The sequence below is a fragment of the Lagopus muta genome, chromosome 5 (assembly GCF_023343835.1).
Source record: "Lagopus muta isolate bLagMut1 chromosome 5, bLagMut1 primary, whole genome shotgun sequence".
In the NCBI taxonomy this organism is placed as follows: Eukaryota; Metazoa; Chordata; class Aves; order Galliformes; family Phasianidae; genus Lagopus; species Lagopus muta.
In genome coordinates this window covers 33,592,052-33,613,814 of record NC_064437.1, presented here as the reverse complement: position 1 = coordinate 33,613,814, position 21,763 = coordinate 33,592,052, and the positions used below count along the sequence as shown (strand labels likewise).

Sequence of the window (21,763 nt, the reverse complement as noted above, 5' to 3'; positions counted from 1 at the left end):
TTGCACAACTCTAATGATACCGTGTTTTCCACTGTTCCTGCTTTCCACACCCTAGACATAATCCTACAGGGAAAGAAACATCCCGCACCCCTCTCCTCTCTCCTCTTTTTCTTGCCCCCCTTGCTGTACTTAGAGCATTCGGAGTTTTCCAGCACATTCCAGTTGTAGGCTGCATAAATAAATACAGGGTAAAAACTTTGGGGAGCTTGGAGCTCTGCCAGCTTGCCTGGATAACTGGACTTTTTGTGGAGCTGGAAGGGTGTTTTTTAAAGGGAGGAAAAAAAAAAAAAAAAAAAAAAAAAAAAAAAAGCACAGCTCCAGAATCTTGGCTCAGCCTGGGCATATTTCCTCCTAGCTCTGGCTAAACCTCAGCACTGCTGGACGGACAGACAGAGCAGTCTATGCACAGCCTGGGAGGGAGCCTGCCGTGCACTGCACAGGACTACAGGGAGCGTGGGACCATGCTGTTCATTTGGGTGCTAGTGTTTGCTGGAGTCCTGCAGGAACACGAGCTCTTTGGTGAGTGACTCCAAGCATGAAAAGCAGAAACTACAGCATGGTCTACAACTTTGCATGGGGGCAGGCGGGGGAGATAAAGAATTGCTTCTTTATGGGCTTTATATGAAGGCGTCACAGGTTTGTGTCTGCTTCAGAGGAGAATCTCTAGTTCTGTGCTATTGAATCTGTCCTAGAGGCACACTGCTTTCTTAGAGATCTTACTGTACTCATGGGAGCAAGGAAATACACGATCAGTATATTTCCAGAAGCTGACATGTGCTGCAGCCAGCTCCCTGCAACTCCATCATTACTGCACTGGAGCAGTAACAACACATACACGAATCCTCCCAGTTCAAGGTGAATGCAGATTCTCTTTACTCAAAACCTGCTTTTTAGATATGCTGTTAACAGTACTGCATTTTTGTCTCTTCTGCTTTGGATTACTTTTTGAAATTCCTGAGGCTCGCAATTCCTTCTTCAAATACTTTGAGAGGAAGAAGCAGAAACACACAACAGCTGATAGACTGGCATCTAAGTTCTACTTTAATTAAGAGCAGGGCTGGCACTAACCTAACCTGTAGTAGTAGCTCAGCTGATGGTATAACTGAGAGCTATTCTGTTCAGCTAGTCTCAGGATTTATAGTCCCCATGCTACCGCAAACCTGGCTCCACAGCCTGTTTGTATTATGTTTTGTTTCTGCTAGCTGAGGCCCAGCATCATTCTCCCTCTGCTCCGGCTGCTTGACAACACACAGTGTTTGTATTTCGTGGCAGGGCAGTGAATTTCCATTATATTCAAAACATTTTCCAAAAAACTGTTTTGTCCCCTTTGCCCCCAAATCCCACACGCTCTTTCTTGCCATCTCCCTCCCACACAACTGGCTTTACACTGTTTATCTGTGACAAATTATCAGTTCTAGCAAGGGCACTCTGACTAGTTTTCTCCCCATTAGTACTGTAGGAAAACTTTTTGTTTATTTGCTCCCTATGTATATTATCTATAAGGAAAAAGGAAACGAAGAACCTCAATCTCAGAACAGCTCTTGCCACAGGGAGGCAGCAAGAAATAATTTTTTGTAAGGAGAGAATTCCTGGTCCATACTGGCTGGTTTCTTCAAGTCAAGCTGAGGAAGGGCTTGAGTTTGTGCCTGTCACAGCCAGATGCACATCTTGGCTGACTGAAAGACTGTAGAAAAGTCATTCCTACTCTCCCTTTTCTACCTTTGAGATGAGGAACACAACTCCTAATTTTCTTACAGATCCTTCCCCTGACCACTCCACGCCCATGATTCATCGATTGGTTATCCCTGTTTTGTTTGACAACAGTTCCTCTTAAAAATGGTTCGGGGTTGGACGAGTAGAGCGTATGTTTTTATTCAGCCATTAACAGGAACAGTTTCATGTTCACAGGGTCAGCTTTCAAGCAGCTCAAGGTGAGAGGTTAGTGTGGGTGCCCAGTTGGATTCATTACAAGCTCCCACCTGATGTCTGCAGCTTTTCATTCCTTGCTGCTACTGCTGCGTTACTTTGCGAGATGGTGCTGCTGCTAGAGTAGCGTTCAATATAGCCACGTGCACTGGGCCATTCAATACCTGCCCCATTTAAACATATTGACATTCCCACAAAAAGCTCTGGGCAAATTGTTCTGAGGGTGCAACATCCCAGCAGCACAGTTTCTCCTATGCGTTTATGCATGGCAGAGAGGTGACCTGGAATACGCAGGTAAACAATTATCAGGCAATTGGGTAAGCAGGCTGGGCCCATGACATGCTCCAGTTAGATGAGCATATCCAAATACTGAGCTACTGAGGAGAGAGCAACAAGGGAGCCTGAGTGGAACCACTGCTGCTCAGTACAGCACTTTGTGGTTCAGCTGCTTTTAACTGCAAGAGAAAGCAAATCATGTTTAAGGGAATGCTTTTACCCCTCATTCACCTAACACAGAATGACTTCTCAGAATTCTTAGGATCTTCCGATACACACATGCTATACCTAAGGCAGTGTAGACTCACGAGCTCTTGGTGTGAATGGGAATAAAGGTGATATTTAGCAATCAGAGGCAGGGTACTGTTTAGAAACTGAAGGGGGAAAAATAGAACAACCAAACTTTCAAAACTGCTTATTTTTGCATGAAATCAACTACTTGCATTCTCATAAAGCAGTATTTTGCTCCCGGAAGACTGAACTCCAAACAGGTGTAATTAAATCCACAGTAAAACTCATAAGAGGTACCATCTGAAACCAGCCTGAGTCATAATTTTCTACTAATAAGCCAACAGTAGTTTCAACTACACCCCACATAATAGGTATTTCCTTCTCTTATAGAAGCCTACAGCCTGTCCCATTTCAAGGGAGGTCTTTGCAAACACTCATCTCTGAACTCCAACAAGGATGAATGAAAGTTTGTACCCAGATGTAGGGGTGCTTCTTAAGAACGAGACACCTGAAATAGGGATTTTGCATAGGAGCGAGCACATTTAACCCATTTGTAAAACCTCTATGTTATTGAGTTACCTGGAGTTGTAACCTCTGTGGGTAAAGCAAATGCCATTCTCAAACTGCTGGAAAGTCAGGGGTCTGGAAATACAGGACTCTGCTGTTCTCCTGCATCAGTTGTACTTATAAATTCATCTGATCTGTCCTGAGTGAGGCAGTTGTGGGTCACTCCATGAATACATGGGATGTAGTGTGCGTGTATTTATCATGTCACTTCCTGAGTGGTTACAGTACACACAAATTGTCTGCCAGAGGAAAGCACATCTTCAGTCAAGTTCCTACAATTTTTTCACTATTAGGAAAAAACTGTAAAGATTGTCTTTCCTGTACTACTGTATTTCTTTCTACAGGCAGAACTTACTCACATGCAAGCTACACAGAGTTGACTCGTAAGTCACAGACTCACCTCACACCCTGCTCCCCGTGATTGTAGCTCCTGTTACCAAACACAGCCCAAAAGCCACATCCTCACAACTCCTTATCCCCAGATACCAGTGGTCATCTCCAAATTCATGAGTGACATCAAATACTCACCTCTCTGACCTCCTCCATTCTCAAAACCAGATTAAGCTCATCCATTCTACATAACTTACATACTTCAGATATGCCATTACATACTTCCTCCCCTTTCTGAAACGGCTCATTCTCTTCTGCATACACAAGTATCTCTTTTATAGCTGCTAGCTATAATTATCCTAACTCTTCACCTTAGTTTCAAAACCAAATACATACACATACAGAAATAAATATATCACAAAGGGAAACATGAGTTTGGAGCTCAAAACATTAGAATATCCTCTTCTAATTTGCAGAATGAATAAGATCTACTTACCTGCAAGCTACATAGCCCATACTTCTCTTCCCTCTGAGTTTTCGTAGCCATTTTCCATTGCAAAAGCAAGCATGAGACAAAGTTCCTTGGCTGCTTGCTCAATAAGATCAGCACGTTGGAAATATATTTCAAAACAAGAGAGGAACATCTTTTTCTTATCTTCCTTCCTTTATATAAACATATACAAAACTCAGGTGGGTGTAAATCCAAAGGAGATTGGAGGGTTGACATAACTGGCAACTAAGGTTGTTTTTAAGAACAACCTCACCAAACTAAACATGACTAGCAATCTTGGCTTAAGATGGACCTAGGTCTGAAAGCATTAATATGAGTATTACTGATAATACTGATAGACTTTTCTGTTCTCACTTGCAAAAGCAGTTGAATTTAACTTGCAAACTGCAATTTCTTGAACTAACACTTTGAAGTCACCTTACGTGCTTTAACATTGAGTCCAACAGTATATTTAGATAATAAACAATTTAAGCAGTGATTGGCAAATGCCTTTGGACATCCATCATGCTATTCTCAAATGAGCTGGGAAGGGGTCACCAAAAGGACTCAAATCATAGTTTTTTTTTTCTGTTGCAGCACAAACCCATCACTGTAAGTTTTGTTTTCTCAGTAGGACCTATCACATCACTTCTTGCTATATACTACAGGAATAAAACGGTACTGATAAACCTAAGGTAATACAAACAGTAGCATATCTCCTTCAAAAGCTATAGATGTTCCCTTTTATCATCTGTCAGATGATTTCAGGCTTTATGAGCCATCTGGTTGCTTTTTCAGTCTCAATTGTCTTTCATTTGGCCTGTGGTCTGCTTTGCTTTACCTCATGATCCCTGCTGAGCACAACATGAACTCTCAGTCAATTCTCACAACCACAATGGTTACAGAACGATGCAAAAAAAGTCTTTTTAATCAACTTTAAAACCAATGTTTTAAACATTATGGTCACTTAGCTCAATCTTTTTTGTAACACAGCCCAAAGAACCCAACCCAGTATTTTCTACAGCTTGACTCGTGATGTATCCTTGCGAATTACCCTTATAAAGAATACAAGCAATACAGATGGTACTTTCAGTTACTGACTTGATTCATTGACCTAAAAAATATGTGTGTTTTAACCTGAATTATTGTGTTCCAGCTTGCAATTCTGTGATGCTTTAATTTAAAACAATTTTTCTCCTATCAGATGCCTTTGTGACACAGGTATGTGGACAACAGTTTGCTTATATGTGCAACTAATGGGACCAGACTGAGGGGACTAGAAATGCTATGTTGTGAACTTTTATTGGTAAAGTGTAAGTTAACATTACCCTCTGACTTCTGACACCAACTTCACTATGAGGTGCACATTTACTTACGTCTACGTATTATATGTGCACACACTAGGTATATATCTATATAGATTAATATACTTTTTAAAAGCTGTTGAGCAATTATATACTCACTTTTATACTTAGTGTGAGAGCAGATGTATGTATATACATATAGAATTCAGATACTGACACGTCAAGATCATGTGAACAAGTTCACACATAGAAGAGGCAATGACACAACCACTGTACTTCCTTAAACCCAACAGCAAGCTTCTCATTTATGAGAGGGTCCTGCTTAAACTTCTCACATAGAAGCACTTCTTGTGTCTGCTGGCATCCTTAAATCTCAAATTTTGTTTCTCTGCTCCTTCTGCTGGTTTCTAACAGTACCACAGCACAGGGCAGTAGATCCACACTGCTTTTATGGTACTAACAACCTGACATGGAAGACAAAATGTACAAGACAAGTCAGAATTTCTAGATGATAGGCAAAGTAAAGAAATTAGGAGTTTAACCCTTGCCCTTATAAAAGTATGGGTCAGCCTAGTGACTCAGATATCTGTCATATTTATGCACAGGGAACTGGATGTGTTCTGTGAACAGCCCATCCCAGAGATGAAGGCTGTGGGCTAACAAAATAACCAGGTGTCCAGCAGCCAAAGCCTCAAGCCCGAGCTCTGCTAATTGCAGAATGCAAGCAATTACAGTGACCAAAGCACTGTCTGCCTGATCCATTGTCCTTTCCCACTAGTGTCCCATTCTAGTATGGTGGTGAAGGGCACCACAAGCATGAGAGCATCTGTGCTGTAGTGAGAAAGCTGCTAACCAGGCACAGAGACACAGGCCCTGCCTGACAGCATTTCTTCTGGGTCACAGAATCCAGGCTGTGAAACCTGGGAACTAAAACCATTTTGCTTTTTAAAACAGACTCTCTCCTAACTCTTGTCACTTACTAACAAGAGTTATCAGATGTTTTATGAGACACTTAGTGGTTCTAGGCCTATAAAGCTGGGTGAGACAGTTCCTCCCCCTCCAACAAGCCCACTGCAGTCTATAAATTAGCAGTGCATCTGCACTGCAAGAAAGCTGTCTGATTCTGCATCAAAAAAAGCACCAACCACCCCAAAGAACAGAATGCTACTGAGACCTGCAATTCACAATAGCTTCTACCTTTAGCTGTGCACACCTATGCAAGGCAGTATTAAGACAGTCATTCTTATACCTCCCCTACCTATCTGTGTACTCCCACTTACAGTGGCAGTCAGCTCAGGCAAAAATAATGTGGCTTGTGCAGAGAAGAAACATATTTAACACAAAAGAGATAAGTAATGACTGAAGTGGCATTTGGAGCAGGACCTCATCACATCACATTTGTTTGAAGGGTTCCTTAGAGGATTTAAGCTCCTGCATCAGGAAAAAATTGAGAGGAGCCTCTGCAGAGCACCAGCAGCTGTGTCCACTGTGGCATTACACAGATTGGGAAGGTCACAGTCTCTAGATTGGTTACTTCTGCTACTCCAAAGGCAGAACTCAGTCTTCTATGGACCAGCGTGATACAAGATGCACAATCAGAGGAAGAGAAGTGGCCAATACTGACTTGAACTAGCATTAGCTCTCCTGCATTTCCCATTTCTAGGAAATGCACAAAACTAAACAGGCCTGGCACGTAGCCTATGGCTGGCCAAAACTCCACCAACAAACACTTACGACAGGTGCTGGCTCTCACCCAAGGGAGGCCCACAGCCTTCCAACTCCACCTCGTGACTCAAGGTTGTCCCTGTGACACGATGGGCAGCAGTTCAGCATTCTGCTGAATCACACGTGACACAGAGAGCTGGTAACACTGGAAAGGTGGAAATTCTATTAATATATGACAGTTACTACCCTATTGTTGGAGCAGAAAAGGTTTGTAGAGAAAGACTGGCCATTGCTTTGTAGCCTCCATTTCTGATACAAAAATTCAGCATTTCCACATTGCTCTAGCTGTGATAAAAAACAAAACAAAACAAAACATGTAAATAAGCCGAATTTTTGGGAGCATGGTTCAACCTGACTACTAAATTAGAGAGTAACAACATTCCCAAAATACCAACAACGAATTAACAACGACCGTGAAGCAGCTGTCTTCTACATAGCTGCCATATTTCCAGTCTTGCTAAGTACCAAACGGGCAGAATAAATCTTTAGGATCCTGTCCTCACAGCACCACCTCGTGGTGAACGTACAAGAACCCAAGCCCCAGCAAAGCCTACAACTCAAACGCATTCAAACATACTGTCTAAAACTGTGCTAAAGCAATTTTTAAATAATACCACATCTAGTACATTAGGTCACGTTTTATTCCTCTCCACCTTCCTGCCTCAAGGATTCCATTCCAGCTCACAGCACATTTCTGATACTATTGAACTGCTACAATCCTAACAAGTTTATACCACGTAACACCAAAATTCATGGCACAGACTTGACACGAAGCACTGCACCAGGTTCAAATCACTGCTCTCACACAACTCTATTGGAAACAGCCATGGTTGCTCCTCCTATGCCTTCAAGCACACATTATAACACAAGCTCACATCATGCTCTGGTTTTCTCCATCACAACCAAACAGTAACACAACAAATTAGTGCTGCTTTCTCATTATTACAGCCTCTGAAGGTCTTAAATATATCAGATATGCTTATTCTTATTTGAAGTTAAGTCTATCAATTTAGCAGTTTTTAAGTAGTTACTGCTCTACATACACACATTAAAACCCAAAAGTTACTGTGCAAAAGTCATGGAAAATTAATTGGCTCCACTCAAGCACCAGATAACAGCAGACACTGCTCTTACACGGGGTACAGCCAGAAGAATGAGATGGCCAGAGAGCTCATGTGTACTGAGAGGTAACCGTAGGTAACTGACAGAGATGAGTGATTTTGTATATAATACTATCATGAGTAACTTGGCCAACAAAGGCACTGGCTGTGCACATTTTCCCCATTTCTCTTCCCATTGCAAAATTAGATGTTTATGCACAAGTTAGTGGCACAATGGAATTACCAGCTTGCATCCATTCAGGGTTTAAGGAGACAAACTCAGCTGCTCTTCAAAGCTTTACCATGCTAGTTGCTTCTGATGAGAGTCCAAGATGAACTGATAAAGGTTGCCCAAGGAGGTTGTGGATGCCCCATCCCTGGAGGCATTCAAGGCCAGGCTGGATGTGGCTCTGGGCAGCCTGGTCTGCTGGTTGGCGACCCTGCACACAGCAGGGGGTTGGACCCAGATGGTCGTTGTGGTCTTTTTCAACCCAGGCCATTCTACGATAAGATTCTATTAAGGCAGATCTTTCCAATGCTTAGGTTTTATACTTGTAGAGACAGATGTGAGCTGGAGTATACAATAACGTTGCCCTACATAGAAAAAACAGGCTTCGTGAAATAAACACAAATAAATAGCCAATCAGAAGAAAACAGCTTGTTCCAAACAACTTGGACAATCTGTACGCTGCCAGAAAACATTCACAACAGTTGGGTATATCTGTATTTAACTGAGTTATTTCCACCTAGGACAAGATATGCTCTGTTTAATAAAGAATACTCTTGAGCACGCCAAATACAATTCCAGAAGTCAGAAAGGTAAATGTTATTACCAGAAAGCTCCTGCTAATTTAACTGCGGCTGCTTTTCCCAGCTGCTGCAGATCCTACCAGTCTGTTACCTGGAAGTTTGGGAAGCTGGTGCCACGAACACGATACAATGCATGAACGCTTAGACATTATTGAAGAGGTAAGAGCTGCAGCATTGGTTCCAGGAATACACTAAACCTCTTGGCTAAAGAAAATGCTGTAATATAAATGCTGTATTTTAAGTCTTGCCAAACACAATTCTAATACTTGTGCCACTAGAGGCCAGTATAACTGGAAAAACACATTGAATTGCAATGAACAACAAAATCAGCTGTTAGTAGCATGGGACAGCAAGACATCTCTTGAACTAAGATATTTGGTACACAATTCCTTCCATTTGACTCCGACTGCCCCCCTCTACATTTGTTATCCTTTTTTTCCTCCATTAGAAGGTAATAAAAACTGTGGAGCATCTAGAATCAGAAGTCAAATCACTCCTCAGTATCATCAGTGAGACAACATCAGACCTCCCCATTGCCGCAGGAACCCCACTGATAGACATTTTTGATGGTAAGTATCTAGTGGGATATAAGCTAAGCCAACAAGAATGTTGCATGTGCTACTCCAAATGCCATCCTCTTTCCACATTAGATGAGAAATAACTAATTCACTCAATTCAGTGCAGTGAAGGCTTCAGTTCAAACACAGGGTTCAGTTTTGGACAGTGCCACAACCAGCACTAAAGAGAGGGGAACAAAGTTAAGTGAACAAACCAGGCATGGAGCTAGATATAGGAGATACAAAGAAAGGCTCATCAACTGGGGATATTAACATAGTCCAATTGAGTTTGAAATGGCCCATCTGAGTAAGGCTGCTGCAAAGTCAAAAGCTCCACTTCCTCACCACTGCAAAAGTGGATAAAACAAGAACTAATGCAGCAAAAGACTCAAATAAAAGACAATACATAACTTAGATCCAAGAACAATGAACCTCTGCAATGATATGTCTGTAGTTTCCCCAGCAATGAAATGCTAGACAGCACTCTGTTCTCTTGAGTCTCTGCCTATCAGTAGTTCATTTAAAAGAGACACTGTTGGTAGAGAGTATACCTCTTGTAGAAAGCCATGAGCAACACCCAGCCACTGTTATGGAGTCAGTTTTGTCATTTTTTGTTACTGCTGTATGTACATATACTCACATACTGTAGTGCACTTCAGTGATATGATGTGGGCTGAAAGTAGACAGCAGTACAATGTATGTTTTAGTTCTTCTTGCAGTTAGCTGTACAGAAACAGTCACCATAACTGCTCGAGAAACTAACATTTAAATCGATGTCCACAACTCTGTAAGGGGCAGTTAACAGGTGTTAATTAACCTACATCCCTGCAATGATCATTTAAGAAAGTATCCCAGTGAAGAGTTACAGTAAATTGAAAATGGAAATCCCAAGTTAACCACTGTCTATTTGCAACACAACTACAGTAAGTAATGCTCAAATTTCAAGAATTGCAGAGCTCTAGCACCTTCCTTCTGTGCTTTGATGAATCAAATAGAGAATTCTCCTCTTTGTGAAGTTATCAAGTTTTAAATCATGCTTATCCAGAAAAATTGATCCTGACCTCATAACCAAGAATAACTACATCACATCTTCTTTATACAGATGCCAGCTGAGCACAGCGGAGACTGAAGACAGCTGAATGTAACAGGACGGCTGTTATGAACAGTTGCAAATTTGTTCATTTAAAAAGCTCCCTGGTGTTTCCAGAACTTGAGCAGAGATCTACACTCCTGAAAGTACTTTTCATTTTGTGTTCTTTTGCTTTTCAATAAAAAGTTATTGGCTTTTAGATATCATTTCAAAGGTCTGTATTTTACATCTTTCAGTGGCCACACCTAATCAAAAGTGCATTTCAAGTACAGCATTCTCAGTAAGAAAATAAGATCAGACAGGGTGCTGGACCAACGACAGCTAAGAAACCTCTCATAATTCAAAAAGACCTTCCTTCCCTGGCAATGAACTTAGTCCTTGCTATGAGTGCAAATTGTGGAAGACACACTTTCAGCTGCAATTTCCTCTTGAGATAATTAGATTGTCTGACAAAAACAGACGTATGGCGTGGTCTAGCTTTGGTCACATTGCTGTCACTGACTGAAGTAAGAATCCTTGTTCCATATCCATGTCAAAACTTGTAGATAGGTTGCATGGCCTGCTAGATTTTTCCACTAGGTTTACACTCTTCAGCCTGCCTGGCTGTGATGACAACACAACTTGAGGTTAATTCCAAAAATCTATTTTCTGATTTCATGGAGGAGGAAAAAGAAATACCTTTAAGACAACAGCATCATTAAAACATGCAAAGGAATACAGATGGGGAAACTGTAAGGTTTCAAAAAGAAAAAGCATATATTTTAAAAGAAGATAAATGTTTTAAGTCCCTATCTATTTACCTGTTTATCCCACATAAGCATTCTTCCCCGCTAATTAATTGTACTGTTCCATTTTTTCCAAATCTGATAATGGTTTTAAACTTACATTCAAAACATCTGAGTCCCTCTATGACAAACATAGAGCAACACAACTTCTAGGTAAAAAAGACCTACCTGGCCTTTACAGAAAGGTGTGTGTGCAGCAAACAGAAAAATGTGCACATTCTTGATTAATAAGCAATCCTTTTTAACTGACCTATCTCTATGCTTCTTCAACTTAGGTGTTTTTTGGGTGCTTTTTTTTTTTTGAACATTTTTACATTTTCATTTTGAGAACAGCAAAGATGACATCAACATGAACAACAAAAAGCAGAGTTTTCTAAGAGTTAGAAGATAGGCAGCTTTAATGTTATAATCTTTTCCTAGACATATTTAGATATTTAAGGCACAATCTAAAACCTGAAAGACGTTAACTGAAGAACTTCTACTCATATCAACATTATTATAGCCTTGTGACAGCTGCCCTGATGAAAAAGCAATGTGGAACACAACTTAGAAACATGCAGCCAAGTACAGAAAGCAGAACTCAACAAAACTTCTTTAAAACAGTCTCAGTTGGACACAAAAATGCGAGGTGTAAGTATGAAACCACCTCTGCTTACAATAGATATAAAACCAGCAATAAAGTGGCACGTGATATTTGTACAAAATAAAGCCTTAAACCATACAACTACAATTTTCACTCCAGAAAACAATCATGTTATTTCCGATGATTAAAGTAAGCTGAAAAATAAACTCTCATTCTTGAACTGTAGAAGGTAACAAAGAATCCTAAGCAGATGGTACATAAGCTTGATTTCTGTGTTTTTTTCTTTTTTTTAATCTAGCAATTCGCTTTAAGAGAGACAGCTCATAACATATTTACTTTTGGGGAAAAAGATGCTTTAAAGCAACACCATGGAAATAGTAGCTGCATTTTCTTCTTTTCTCCTCTCTGTTTTTTTTTTTTTTTTTTTTTAAATGAAAGCCCAATGTTCCTTTTAGTCATTTCCTCCACACAACTTGAGTAGGATTTTCCGGTAGTCTCCTGAAGTATCACCCTGGAAATAAACCCAGAAAAAGAAGAGTTGAAGGCTTGCATCCTACTTTTTTGGGGACGTGGGAGTTGGAAGGGGAAGGAAGAAAGAACGTTGTCTTAAATGCCAAGCTACTAACTAAAGGAAAGGAAGACAGGGCTGAAAGAAAGCAGGTGTTCACTTCTTACTGAAAACAACAATGCAACAGCAAAATCTGCTCTTTCCTTTATGGAATGGAAAACATCAATAAGGGAATATATTTCTTTAGGTAATTGAATTTGGTATACAGGGTCAATTGCACATTCTGGAAAAGTTCAGCAAAAACCTTCAGTGAAAAGTTGTCTTTCGGCCAACAAAAGAAAGAAACTACAGAAACAGCAATACAGATTGCTGAACTCCTTTTCCCTGGACTCAGCATGGATTTTTTTCCAAGGAGCAGCAAAGGAAAGTTTACTCTTTGTTATATTTGAATGTTCAAAGTGATGCCCTGGCATTAAGAAATCAATCTCACACCTCAGTCAAACAGCATCTGTTTGATTTGAGGGCCGCAAAAACCACAATGAATGTACATGCAAAGGTGTGGAAAAGATTTCATGAACAGCAGCAAACAGGAGGAGAAATAGCTGTTTACAAGGGTGGAAGGGTGGATAGTGATAGAACAAGGAGGAATGGCTTTAAACTGAGACAGGGGAGGTTTAGGTGAGATACTGGGAGGAAGTTTTTCCACACAGAGGGTGGTGAGGCACTGGAACAGGTTGCCCACGGAGGTTGTGGATGCCCCATCCCTGGAGGCATTCAAGGCCAGGCTGGATGTGGCTCTGGGCAGCCTGGTCTGCTGGTCGGCGACCCTGCACACAGCAGGGGGTTGGAACCAGATGATCATTGTGGTCCTTTTCAACCCAGGCCATTCCATGATGATATGATCACCATTCAGCTAGCTCTGCTAGATAAATGTCACCTGGTGCTTTTATGACTAAAAAGCATTCCCTGGGAGCTGCTCATTAACTGGACTTGGTTGATGAGGTTTGTCAACCCTTTTCAAAAGGCAGTTTCAGTTAGTGTATTACCCCTGAAAACCATTTTCTGGATAAAAATCTCTAGTGACAAAGAGATGCTTCAAGAATCAGAATAAACCCTACACAAAGTACAATCCGCAAAATATAAAGCACTTTATTCATGTGCTGAAGGAACTGCTGTGCGCTTATGGACAACGACAGAAGAATTAAGGAGTTACTTTAAAACTTTTTTCAACTCTACTTCCTTTTACTGCCTCTACAGAAGAGGCAGGGTTTACACCTATGGCCACAATTAGTGAAATGATCAAGTTCTGCCGAGTAAATGGGAATTATCTGTTCCTATTCCTGATGTGCAAAATTTCATGTAATACTGTGAGAAGTGCCATATTCATCTAAGAGTTATTGATTTGTAAAAAGCTTCTGCTAGTTGAACCTTGGTGACATGGCCAAAAAGACAATATAGCTGCTGACAGAATAGCCAAGATTTGCTGGTGCACAAAGTATCCCCCACTATCTTTCTGGGTTTCCTTGTGAGCGCCACTAAGCTGCATCTCCATGTGAAAAACCAGAAGAATGCACAGGAACTTAACAGATTTGGCACCTTCATTACATGGTGAATGAAGCTTCCTAAGTCCCCACAGGCATCCTCAGGCAAATGAATTGGGCAAACTAGTGCTCTAAGACTTACAGTGATATCTGAATAGAGGGATTTGCCGTACATCCGCTTGTATTCTGCACGTATGTCCAGAAGGTCAACCTCACTGCGTGACACCATGATTCGAATCAGAGTTCTGTCCTTTGTTCCTGCTCCCTGAAATAAACAATGTCATACATGAATCATGTGTGGAAACTGTGGATGATACAGCATGAATCAAGAGATCACCACCTCACCAAATGCCAGCACTTTACTAGCAAAACCTCACTGCTTTCACTAAGCTTAGCAGGAATGTAGCATATACATTAATAAATTAAACGTACTGGTAGTGCACTTCAGGTAACCCTCCATACTTAAACCCTATCAACAAGTCCTACACATGTAAGTTGTTTTATTAAGGAAAGAAGTCTCCATAATAAAACAAGAAATCAGTGGCATAGTTACATACACTTTGCTAAGTGGATCAAGTAAGGCAGGTTTTTCCAGCCTTCCATCATACTAAATTTTAAGTCTTGTGTTCATGGAAAAAACTCATACTTCCAGCTCATTAGTTATCTTTTAATTAGTACCATTAAATCTGTACAAGGTGGTTGAAATATTCACTCCAATGAACAGTAAAATCATTTAAAAACATATGCTACGTTTATGCACCTTGACATAGGCACTTACCTTCATAGCATTCCTCAGCCTCTCAGCAAAGAAAGCTGGTGTGTTCTTGAGGCATTTAACTGCAAAAAGAAACAGTATAACTGAAGTCATGTATTCCTACCCAAATGAAATCTCACCATCTTTTTTCAAGCTCAGTCCTATGTTTCAATTTCACAGACAATACAATGCAGTTTCCATCCCTTCAGTTAGTCACTGAAACAAGTTTGTACCCTTTTACCTCTAGCAACCAAACTGCTACCTCTGAAAGCAAAGTAGGTTATGGTGAGGGGATAGGAGGCTCGAAGGAGAACCGAGTTAAGTGTTCCTAGCCTTTCCTGGATTTACAAAATTCCAGGCCTTCCATCTGCAAGGCATGGCAAATTCAAGACCTACTCTAAGTTGGGATGAGTTGCCCTACAATAGGAAGCCACCTATGATAGGAACTGCACCCTTGACTCACAGCTAGATATCCATTTCTTTAGCCACTAAGTTCACAAGGATTCTTGAAAAATCCTTGAAGTGCTTATTTACAAGTGATCATTTTTATTGTTCATTAGAAATCTTAAAGAACAAAACCCAATTCAAATTATTTTTATATTAATCTGTTCATCGCTCCCTAGAACTACGATCTTTACACTGATCCTATGTTGGGTAAATAACCATGCAATCTGTGGCAAACTGAACAGAAAACAAACCATAACCAGCTTCTATTTGACAGCACAAGAAGTATCAAAGCAAGACAGAACAAAAGGGATAAACCTAAATACATATTTCACAGCAACACACATTCTATGTAGGAAAAAAGTACTTGTCTGAACAGGAAAATGTAGATGAGAGAGAACACAGTTTAACACACAGTTGTCAGATACATACAACATTTCACAAAGAAATGACAAGTGAAATGCATGTTGCTTGATTGTTGTTAAAGCAACACAATCACACTAAAATGTTGGAAGATGACATTGTAAATTACCAGCTGTACAATCCAGAAAGCTTTAAGAAAAGCAAAATTGAACATTTTCAATTAGAAAACCTTTTTTTTCCTGGAAAACAAGATTAAAAGAACAAATGATGCCAGATACACATAGACATGTATATATATATATATCTATATATACATACACACACCCCTAAATAAAACAGAAGCTTATTCAACAAAGTTATTTAGTGGATATTAATGAAAGTCTATCCTCTAACGGTTGTTGACTTATTTGAAAGTTACAGTCCTAATTCTCCATCTGCATCCAGAAGAAAGATCTGCTACTTGACTGCAAAGGTTCATGAGATCAACTGATTAACTCTGACAGTCAAGTTTCGTTACTGAGCTGGTCTTCTGCAAACAAACAATACTTCAAGTTAGGTTTTCTAACATGAATACTTATTGATATGATAGATTCAGAACCCTGGAAAAGGTCTGCAAATGTAACTCATCAGAGCTAGGCTCAGTCTGGGTCTTAAAAAACACCCATGCCATTAAAAAAAAGGGGCTACTGTGTCAAGTAAAGTAAGATAAATGGTTATATAGTTCACATATGCTTAAGACAGAAGTGAAAGAGTTAAGCTCTACAAAATCATCTTTATTTTGCAAGATACTGTTAGAAGCTTCCATGAAAGAAAAGCACAGCTTTGTTGCAGTTCAGCCAAATGTTTTCCTCTTATCTTACTCCTAGTGATAAATACCCTTATTTATTTCAATAGGAGTAGAACAAGCTGTGTTTTGTTGCTGTAGTTTGTTTGTTTCTCATTTCCTCATAGGTACATCCCTTTCCTTATCACTACCATAACTAAAAAAAAACAAAAACAAAAAAAAAAAAACCAACAAAAAAAGCAAATTTAAAGAAGCACAAATAGTTAACACAGTAAATACAAAATAATACACAGAAAATAAATGCAAATGTAAAGAAGCATCTTCATCTACGAGACAGAGACAAAACAAAAGAAAAAGAGCTGTGTGACTTTGTTTAGAATAAACCACCCTAAATAGAACTGCTGCACAAGGTCTCAAGAGCTTGTCATAGCCCTTAGTGGAAACCAATGACTGGCTACCTTACAAAGGATAGAGGGGCAATCTGAGGTAGAGCTTTGCCCTTCATAAGTACCAGAAACACTTACAAACAAAGATGCAAAGGAAACAGAGGAACCATATTTAAGTTTTCTTTCTAATAAAAACAAGTTAGAAGTAAATAATTTTAATGCATTTTCCTTTATTTCCAAAGCTGTCTCAGATATTCCATTCTCACAGTGGCTGGTAGAACATTTAATCACTTAAAATGAAGTTAATAATTCTCTCTCCCCATTTTAACATTGAAAATTTAGCACGTGAGATTTAAATTCAGCAGCTTGCCCAAAGCAGAAGCCTCATCAGCCATTGAGGAGAATTAAGGCCTGCTTTCCACAGATGGCACATACCTACTGCCAGCATGCCTTTTTCCAGGTCTCCAGACATTTCACGACAGATGCTTTTTTCTATGTCCCTGTTACACATCCTCTGGTACTCACTGAAAACTGTCAAGAGAAGAAAGGTTCCAGGAATCAGTCTCACAAAGAGATGGCACTGGTGCATGGTGTACTGCTTTACTGTGAAAGCAATTCTCAACTTGGTACTTCAGCACGCTCATAGAAGTTCTGAAATCTCGAAGATCATTTTAAACATTTTGTTCCATTTAAACATCACTGTGCTCCTCCTAGCTTGTCTAGTTCTGTGCTTATTTTTGAAGGGCTATAGCAAGATATCCCTGTAAGGGGAAGAGTTGAATTTCTCCTAGGAAAGCTTTGTGTATCAGTAAAACTAAGAAAACACTCAGCTGCACTCACCACTCCAGATTAAGCTAACATACCAGCAAGACAAAGGGGAAGAAGGACTGCCAAGTGTCTTGCATACACAAAAGGATGCAAAAATCGAACTAATTCTAATTTCCCAATCCTTTTATCAGAGTAAAATTTGAACAAATATGACCTCTACCAGCTCTGACATTTAAGAGAGATGATCATAATGCACAGCTCCTGCATACCCTTTTCTTCAACAGAATTCACCTCGCTTTCCCCTGAGTTATCATTACTCCCATTTTACTGATGGCAAAACACAGGCAGAGGGCAGTGTTGTACATTTCTATCATTACAAACAACAGAATCAATGTAATGTTTATGCAGAGGTCTGGGTACCCTTACCTGCTCTGAGGTGGGCCCTGCTTCTCGCACACAGAATGGCATTGAATTTGGATTCATCAGTTCCTAGACGATTCTCACCAGCTGCATATAGCTCCTAAACTCAGAAGAGAACGCACACATTATCAATCAGAAAAGCCATCAGGATGAAAAAATGAGTTACAAATCGCTTTCCTTACAGCCTCTTTTCCTTTACAAAAATTTCTTGGTTTAAGAACCACTGGAAAACAGGATCAGGCAATAAATAGTAACTAATCCCAAAACTGTTGTTTAAAACATATGAGCTCTGAATTACCCAAGGAAAAAAAATAAAACATTTTAAAAGTAGCTGAAAATTACTCTTCCTAGGAGCACCTGAGTCGACCTTTATTTCTGTACCTCTAGGCATGTTTTGGGACACTCGTATCTCTTACAGCAAACCGTGTTGAAAGCTAACTGCATTACTATTTGTGTGACAGTATATTCCTGAAACGATCCATGGCTTTGTTTGCTGTGTGGTGAAACAGAACACACAAAAAGTAACAGGTGCAAAAGTTATTAGGTTCAACTGCCCTACTTGATGCAAAAAGACAGAGCTCCTGAAATGACTAGCAGCAGCACAACGGAACGACACACCAACCTTGGAAAAGCAGGAGATTTAAAAAGCAAAGCAAATCCAACCAATCAAACTGGAAGTGGGGCTTCATTCCCTAGAGCCTCCTCTCTGAAATGGAGCCACAAGGCTTTAATGCTGTTACAAACCTTCATAACCCTTCCACCTACTGAAACACAAGCACTACTACAGAAAAAGTCACAGCATATCCAAAACTAAGAGACCACATGTCAGTATAATGAACTGACCATACTTACAAATGATGAAGATTTCTTACTGACCTGTACATCTTTTTGGACAAGAGACATGTCAACATTTGTACTTTCATCTCTGTTTCCCTGGAAGAATTTGAAGATACAGAAGTTTTGCTGGTGGGTTTTTTTTTTTTTTAAAAAAAAGCAAAAACAAACAACAACAGACATTACACACTGCATGGAAGTACCTGAGCAAGTGAAATTAAAAGCCTCTGAAAGTGTCCAGATGTGTCACTTCTTATTGCATCCTCCAGTGTTTTCTTAAATTCTGTAAGGGAGACACAACGATGAGTAGTCACACACCTCTGCTCATTTTCCAAATTAATGTCAGTCAATGAAAAAAAAGTAACGAATCTAACCTGCTTTATAGACCCTGTTGAGTTCCTGAATATGCTCATTACCGCGAGAAGCTAAGATTTCAATGAGACAATTTTCATCTGTGCCAATGCCCTAAAAAAAGAAAAAAAAAAAAAAACAAACCCAAAGCAAAAAAACCTCACAACAGCAAACTGTAAGAGAAAACACTTTTCTACCAGCTAATATGGAAATAATGTAAAAAAGAATTAAGGAAGAATACACATATAGAGAGAATAAATACAATTCAGAGTGGTACACTGACACAGAAAAACCAAAAGCTTGTAGTTTGAATTTTGCATGCAACACATTTCCAAGACACAGAATGGTCAGCATTGGCTAAGAGTACACTTTACAGGTGGAGAAACGTACACAAAACCAAAAGGTACATCCTGCTCCAAATCTTAATTAAATTAGGTTTTAGAACTATTTTTGAGTGCTGAGCATAAAGTCACTGGAAATTCTGAGCTGAGAAGTGCTGTCAGCTCCACACTGGCTGAGAAGAGTGTTACCACAGTGGCTTACTCAAGACTATGCAATAAATCAAGTGCAAAGTTCAACGGAACTGTGCCTCTGACATTTTTTCCATTTATTAATAAATCTTTCTACAACGCAAGCCTATTAAATGCTCTTTTCATTAGTTATTTATCTAACAATTAATAAGAACTCTCAGTTTTACTATCCTAAACCTCCAAGAAACGGAGTGAGGAGTGGGCTGAATATCTGAATGGAGAGTATACCTAAATACAGAGCATTAAAATTACTGCCACAAATTTGATCAGCTCAAATATTCCCCTCAATATATTCCCTCAAATATTCCCAAATATGAAGCTGTTTATCCTACACATACCTTTACAGCTTCCTTGATTTCATAAGCATCAAACATGATGGGTGTCTTCATCATTGCTAAGATTGTCTTCTCAAAGTTACCTGATAGTTCAGATTTGAGATCCTTGATCAAATCCTAAAGAGAATTAAAAATAGGTGATGAATATAAACAAATTCTGGACTTCAATTAAAAGTCCTTACGCGCAAGCATCAGTAATGTATCACCAAAGTAAAGTTCCTCTACTTAACAATATTAAACAGGAAAAACTAACGTACATATTATATAATTAAGGTCAAATTAAATAGATTGTACTGAAGGGCCGAAGTACCTAAGAGACAAACTGCTCTACATAACTCATCAGAAATACTGCACTGAAATCAAGAGTAGATAAGAAGGCTACAGACTTATGAATCATCTTCCACTTAAGCAACCTCTCATCTTCTTTCCCAACATTAAGTCTCCTAATTTTCAATTAAGTCATGCAGCTGATACAACAGAGGGAAGGGATGCCATCCAAAGGGACCTTGACATGCTTAACATAATCATGTTCAACAAGACCAAGTGCAAGATGTCCAGAGACTGGGAGAAGAATTCATTGAGAGTAGCCCTGTAGAGAAGGACTTGGGAATCCTGATGGACAAAAAGCTGGACACAAGACTGTAATGCGTACTTGCAGCCTGGAACGCCACAGGTATTCTGAGCTGCACCAAAAGAAGAGTGGCCAGCAAGGAGAGGGAGGTGATTGTCCCCCTCTGCTCTGCCCTTGTGAGGCCCCATCTGGAGTAGTGTGTCCAGCCCTGGGGCCCCCAGTACAAGAAAGACATGCAGGTGTTGCATAGGTCCAGATATGGGCCATGAAGATATTCAGACGGATGGAGTACTCCTCCAGTAAAGGATGGCAGAGGGAGCTGGGTCTGTTCAACCTGGAGAACAGAAAGCTCCACGTAGAACCCCTTGTTGTCTTCTAGTACTTGAAGGGAGCTTATAAAAGGAAGGAAGACTGACTCATAGTGATAGGACAAAGAAATGGTTTTAATTAAATAAAAAGATTTAGATTACATGTGAAGAAGCAATTTTTCACTGAGAGACTGGTGAGGCTCTAGAACATGCTGCCCACAGAGATTGTGGATCCCCCATCCTTGGAGACATCCAACACCAGACTGGATGGGGGCCTGGGCAACCTGGTCTAGTGCCTGATTTAGTGGCTGACAACCCTGCCTGCCGCACGGAGTCAAGGGTTGGAACTGCATGATCTCTAAGGTCCCTTCTACCTAGGCCCTTATTCTTCTTCTCTCGTGATGTATTTACCTTTCCATAAGCTGTCTTGAAGGAAAGCATGATCTGCTGTCGCTGCTTGTTTGAGCGACTTCCAAGGCAATCTATAATAGCCTGCTCATCGGTTCCTGTAAGTGCACACAAACACCACAGAATGAGATGCCTGTCACATGAGGATTCAGCTTTTGGTTTCCATTAGACTCCACTTCTGCCAAGCCCAACACACATGCTTCTAACTCATCTGCTGTATCTCCTCTTGCATATCACCATAGAACACCCAAGTCTTGTCAAAACCAATCAAAAATACACTGAGAATATAACAAAAACCAGAAAGAAAACCAACCAAAAACAACACCCCACAAGAACTAGCAAATGCCAAATTCACCATGTTGTTTTCATCTACATTCACTGCCATTAATTCCTCTGATTACCAAGTACAAGAGTGTGTGAACCAGCCTACACAATAACCATGTTAACAACAGTGTAAGGCAGTATTGAACCAAAGCTGCAATTCTACTTGAGTTAAATATCAAATCCACAGACTGCTCACCCAATCCCTTCATGGCCTTCCTCAAGACTTCTGCATCCTTCATAGGGTCAAATCCTGATGCATCAGTGATTGTGCCTCTGTTTCCATACTAAAATCATAAAAGTTTAACTGTATATTAGTATTAATAGGAATAAAACTACTTTTTCATTAAGAAGCAGACAACA

At 40.0% G+C, this 21,763-nt stretch overlaps 2 protein-coding genes across 4 annotated transcripts in view; one reads left to right on the top strand and one right to left on the bottom strand.

Annotated features, from left to right (window-relative positions):
- The first annotated feature begins 345 nt into the window (after positions 1-345).
- On the top strand, positions 346-10,612 carry PLAC9 (placenta associated 9). Its single transcript, XM_048944709.1, has 4 exons — positions 346-519; positions 8,824-8,918; positions 9,208-9,328; positions 10,419-10,612. Exons 1-4 carry the CDS (start codon positions 402-404, stop codon positions 10,427-10,429), a joined length of 345 nt encoding a protein of 114 aa, XP_048800666.1. The 5' UTR covers positions 346-401; the 3' UTR covers positions 10,430-10,612.
- Positions 10,613-11,571: 959 nt separating this feature from the next.
- ANXA11 (annexin A11) overlaps positions 11,572-21,763 on the bottom strand; it is a 31,957-nt gene continuing 21,765 nt past the window's right edge. For all 3 annotated transcript variants that reach the window (XM_048944682.1, XM_048944681.1, XM_048944683.1), the window contains 11 exons: positions 21,600-21,687; positions 21,083-21,177; positions 19,796-19,909; positions 18,951-19,041; positions 18,780-18,859; positions 18,619-18,675; positions 17,749-17,842; positions 16,990-17,085; positions 14,602-14,660; positions 13,966-14,088; positions 11,572-12,285 (listed from right to left, as the gene is read on the bottom strand). In XM_048944682.1, the coding sequence (XP_048800639.1) occupies positions 12,226-12,285; positions 13,966-14,088; positions 14,602-14,660; positions 16,990-17,085; positions 17,749-17,842; positions 18,619-18,675; positions 18,780-18,859; positions 18,951-19,041; positions 19,796-19,909; positions 21,083-21,177; positions 21,600-21,687 (957 nt within the window). In that variant the 3' untranslated portion in view covers positions 11,572-12,225. The remainder of the gene's footprint in view (positions 12,286-13,965; positions 14,089-14,601; positions 14,661-16,989; positions 17,086-17,748; positions 17,843-18,618; positions 18,676-18,779; positions 18,860-18,950; positions 19,042-19,795; positions 19,910-21,082; positions 21,178-21,599; positions 21,688-21,763) is intronic.